Source organism: Hippopotamus amphibius, chromosome 2 (genome assembly GCF_030028045.1).
Source record: "Hippopotamus amphibius kiboko isolate mHipAmp2 chromosome 2, mHipAmp2.hap2, whole genome shotgun sequence".
Classification (NCBI taxonomy): Eukaryota; Metazoa; Chordata; class Mammalia; order Artiodactyla; family Hippopotamidae; genus Hippopotamus; species Hippopotamus amphibius.
In genome coordinates, this window is record NC_080187.1 from 12,744,577 (window position 1) to 12,749,616 (window position 5,040).

Sequence of the window (5,040 nt, forward strand, 5' to 3'; positions counted from 1 at the left end):
CTAGGCAAGTCTTTGGGCTGTTTAGTCTTTAAATAAATGTGGAACACTCAATTGTTCAGGTAGGAAATGGGAACTCTTCTCAGCCGCCAACTTGGACATATTCCTTGACGTCCACTTTAGATGTGACCAAAAAGGATAACAGATAGGGAACAAAAGCCAGAGATTGCTTATGGTCCAGGGGGCTACTCCAAAGGTTCTAAATCAGAACCTAATCAAAAAACATTCTGCACCTGCAGAGTAGGGGCCCTTGAAATGTCTCTTTAGTGGGACTTACGAATATGCCACTGATCAGAGTTTTCTCTATGCTTTCCACTACTCCATTTCCTGAAGGAAAGTGTCTTTTTTCCCTGGTTATCTTCTAATGTTCTACAGTTTTTGAGTACAGAAGAGGCAGTTACTTGTCTTTAAAATTTAAAATTTTCAGTATCACGAGAAACCACATCCAGATGGATGCAGAGATTACAACACATCACTTGGATATCCTAGGTGGAATCACTTTTGTCTTGTCTTATGTCCAAACAATGATTTTCACACTTCTGAGCCCTCACAAGCAAGACCCTGGGGCCGGGTAAGGTCTGGAAATGTGTTAGGGGCTATTTGAAGTTTTCTACAAGTTATGTACAAAGGTAAGAATCTACATTAAACATGCTGAAAACAGGTGTATGGCTAAACTATTACCTTTGTGACATATATACTTACAACCCCTACTCTCATGCCCACAGCAGAACTTGCAAATCAATTATGGATTTTGTTTTCCTATAGAGTCTAGAGATGATTATTCAAGTCCTTTCAATGTTATATCTCTCAGGTTGTTAGGACCAACCGATCGGAGTTGGTATGGATGTGCAATCCATTTGGCATCCATTTGTACATTTAAGGAATATAATTCTAGAATATATTTTCTCAGGTAACTGTTACTTATAGGTAACTGGTCAACAGCATTCTCAGCACTAAGCAGAAAATGTGGCCCCTAACTCTTTCAGTTATATATTCCTTTCCTGAAATTCCATGATTAGAGCCTCATTTCTTTGAGGAAGGACATTCTCCTCAAGTAAAACGTCCATGAGAATTATTTTGGTGGAAAGAAAGCATACTAGTTAGTATTCCTTCATTAATATCCTAGTGAGATTTGTAGAGTAAATATGGTAACATAAGATAGACATTATTACATTTATCTAAATGATAGACAGGTGGAAGAAATGTTGGATTTCGGGCCATGTTTAGGGTGAGGGATATGGAAAACAAAGCTCAGGAGGACTCAAAGAGTGAGAGCTATTTGAGGGACAAACTAAAGGGATGTGTCCTGAGATATAGTATAGGATTTATTTTCCACTGCACATGGAGCTAGAGATGATCCACGAATAGTAACATATCCTGTTGACACAATATAGAAACTTATGTCTATAGGAGCCAGAGCATTATATTACGGTGGAATGGAGCTAAAGAAAAAAAATATGATTCTAATATGTTTGATAGATTCACTACCTCTCTAGATGACAACTTTCAAAACTAATGCTGCTGATGGGACTTAAACACTCACACACACACGCATGCACACACACACACACACACACAGAGACAGAGAGACAGAGAGAATTTCCAGAGATTAAGATAAATGATCAATGGCTCTGGAGAAGTATATACCTACCTGCAGAGATCTGTGACAGACATACATGAATATTTTCAATCAATTACACTTTTTTAACTTACATTAATTCCATTGGGAAAGATGCAGAGATTAGGGGAGTTTTTAAGTGAATTTGGAGGAAACAGAAGGACTGTGCTTTCCTGGAAAGATGGGATATGATGAAGTTAAGGGGAAAAGGAGACAGAAAGATTCAGATAAAGTTCATTCCAACCAGCTAAGGATGGATACCACTGAGTTTGATGCAGGAAATGTCAGGGGAAGCATTATATTCAGTTAATATTTTCCCATCATCCATGAAGCACCTTTATCAACATTTCTCAGTTGATCATAAACCCCAAGAACTTGCAATCAGGGATTAGTGAATCTGCAGAATTTCCCAAGACTTAGCATAAAACCCATGTCATTGGAACTTTATCCTACCTATCAGCTTTCCCAAGCCCTGTTTCATGTCTTTGTTTCTCAGACTGTAGATAAAAGGGTTCAGCATGGACGTTAACATAGTGTAGATAACTGTGGCTATCTGGTCCTTGATGGTATAGCTGTTCAGAGGATGGAAATAGACATAGCTAATACTCCCGTAAAACAGGGTCACCATGGTGAGATGGGAGCCACAGGTAGAGAAGGCCTTGTACTTCCCAGCAGTTGAAGGGATCTTGAGAACAGTGTTGAGGATTCTCAAGTAAGAGGTGATGATGCAGGTAATGGGGACCATTACAACACACAGTCCTTCTGTCTTTATCACTATCTCATTGACAGATGTAGATGAGCAGGACAACTTCAGCATTGCCTTGAGTTCACAAAAGAAGTGATGGATAACGTTGGAGGCACAGAAGGTGAGTCGATTCAGCAAGTGGACTTGGAGGAGCGAGTGAAGAAATGGGACGATGAAGGAGATTACCAGTAGAAGGATACAGCATTTAGAGCTCATGATGGTGATGTAATGAAAGGGTTTGCTTATGGCCACATAGCGGTCAATGGCCATGGCCCCTAGGACATAACTATCTACGTTACCAAAGGATAGGCAGAAATAGACCTGGGTCATGCACTCACTATAGAGGATAGTCTTTACCTCTGATAAGAAGTTTATCAGCATCTTTGGAATAATAACCGTTGTGTAGCAAATATCAGTAAAGGACAGGCTTCTCAGAAAGAAATACATGGGGGTCTGTAGGTGAATATCCGAATAGATGGCCAGGATAATGACCAGGTTTCCCATCAGGGAGACCAGGTAAATTGTTAGAAATAGGACAAAGAGAGGCATCTGATCCTGAGGCCTAGAGGAGAGGCCCAATAGGATAAATTCAGAAGGACTTGTTAGGTTGTCCCATCTTGTTTTGATTTTGCTTAAAGATAAATAAAATATAAATTAATAGACTCTTCTTTCGTTTGAAACATGCATTTCCAGATATCTTTAAACTTTATTCTCACTGAGATATCATAAATACAATATTTATCTGCAATGCTGCTTTCCTCCTTTAATGTGGAGAATTCAGGGTGGAATACATTTTTCCACCTCCCTTTTATTTCTGAGCTACTTAGAGACATTGGGAAAATATATTATTGGGGGGTAGTGAGATGGAAGAGAGAAATGGACAGAGAAGGAGAGAGACTTCCTTTTTTATTGTCTTGCATTCTGTTCAATAATCATATTCTGACTTATGGTTCAAGGTAATATAGCTTGGTCACAGATTGGGGTATGGGGGAAAGTCTCTGCTTAGGTATTTTAGTGGGTAAAATTGTCTGGATAATTACTTGTCCATTTTTGAATCATCTGCTCCTTAAATTCATGTGATTTCCCCTATCACTCATAGAATTTGACACTGAATTCTGATTTTACCATGCAAGATTTTCTTTCTCATTACTATAATATATGTATCCTTCCTGCCTCAGTGAGTTATTATTTGAGAAGAGAAGAAAAGATAGAAACAGAGACATGGATGGAGCATGACATGGATGGAGCCCTTTTTTGTTTTTTACTATATCCTAGGTCCCCAACTTGTGGGTTCTAACATTGTTGTCTGTGTATATGTGCAAATGTATTTTTAAGTGTGAATTTGTCCCTAGAACCTTATCAACCATAGATGCAGCTGCCCAGGACTTACCTGATCATTAGCAAACACTTCTTGAATCTGTGTTCTCTCCTCCCAGATAACTGCAGGGCTCTCCCCACCTGATGGAGCTATAGTGACATGCTCTGTGCCTTTGTCCTGTGCCTTGTCCTCAAATCCCTGGAATTCAATTGGGAAAACAAATAAAAAACAAGCAATTTTCTCAATTATAAAAGGTATTCCTCTAAGGAACCAAGAGAATATTTCCTGCCTTCTTCTCCAGGTAGCCCTGTCTGTCTCCATGGTTTCCTAAAATTCTCTGCAATGCCTGGACATTTCTGGCAAGGGAAATAATCAACACCATGAAAAGACAATCTATGGAATGAGAAAAAAATTTACAGCTATATCTGATAAGGGTTTAATACCCATAAAGCATAAGAAACTCATATAACCTAATAGCAAAAAACCAAATAACCCAATTTTAAAATCATCAAGGAATTTGAATAGGCATTTCTCCAAAGAAGACATTCAAATAGCCAATAAATATATGAGAAAGTAATCATCAGCAAAATACAAACCAAAACCACAGTGAAATATCACCTCACACATGTTAGAGTGGCTATCATCCCAAAGACAAATGATAGCAAGTGTTGGTAAAGATGTGCAGAAAAAGGAGCCCTAGAACACTTTTGGTGGGAATGTAAATTGGTATAATCATTATGCATAATAGTATGGAGTTTTCCTCAAAATATTTGAAATAGAACTACATATGCTTTAGCAACCTCATTTTGAGTATATAACCAAAGGAAATGAGATCAGGATCTCTAAGATATAGCTGCATTCTCATGCCCATTTCAGCATTATTCTTAATAGCCAAGATGTGGAAACAAAATATGTAAATGTCATTGATGGAAGAATAGAAAAAGAAAATGTGATATATATATCACACATATATGTAAGTGTATTTTCCTATGTCCCTTTCTGCATGTGTGCGTGTGTGTGTGTGTGTGTGTGTGTGTGTGTGTGTGTGTGTATGTTTGGCCTGGGGTATAAACATGAATAGCAGTGGAGGACATGGAAAAATGGAGAGTTTTTTGTTGTTGTTTTATTTTATTTAATTTATTTTTTGTCTGCATTGGGTCTTCTTTGTTGCACATGGGGGCTTCTCTTCATTGTGGTGTGTGGGCTTCTCAGTGCGGCGGCTTCTCTTGTTTTGGAGCACAGGCACTAGACACATGGGCTTCAGTAGCTGCAGCACACAGGCTCAGTAGTTGTGGTGCATGGGCTCAATAGTTGTGGCTCACAGGCTCTAGAGTACAGGCTCAGTAGTTGTGGCACATGGGC

The 5,040-nt window shown here is 38.8% G+C and overlaps 1 protein-coding gene across 1 annotated transcript; it reads right to left on the minus strand.

The window, feature by feature from the left end:
* Window positions 1–2,048: 2,048 nt before the first annotated feature.
* On the minus strand, window positions 2,049–3,758 carry LOC130844273 (olfactory receptor 1L1-like). The gene is made up of 2 exons (XM_057720592.1): window positions 3,751–3,758; window positions 2,049–2,991 (listed from the first exon to the last, which is right to left on the minus strand). Exons 1-2 carry the CDS (start codon window positions 3,756–3,758, stop codon window positions 2,049–2,051), a joined length of 951 nt encoding a protein of 316 aa, XP_057576575.1.
* Window positions 3,759–5,040: the final 1,282 nt, after the last annotated feature.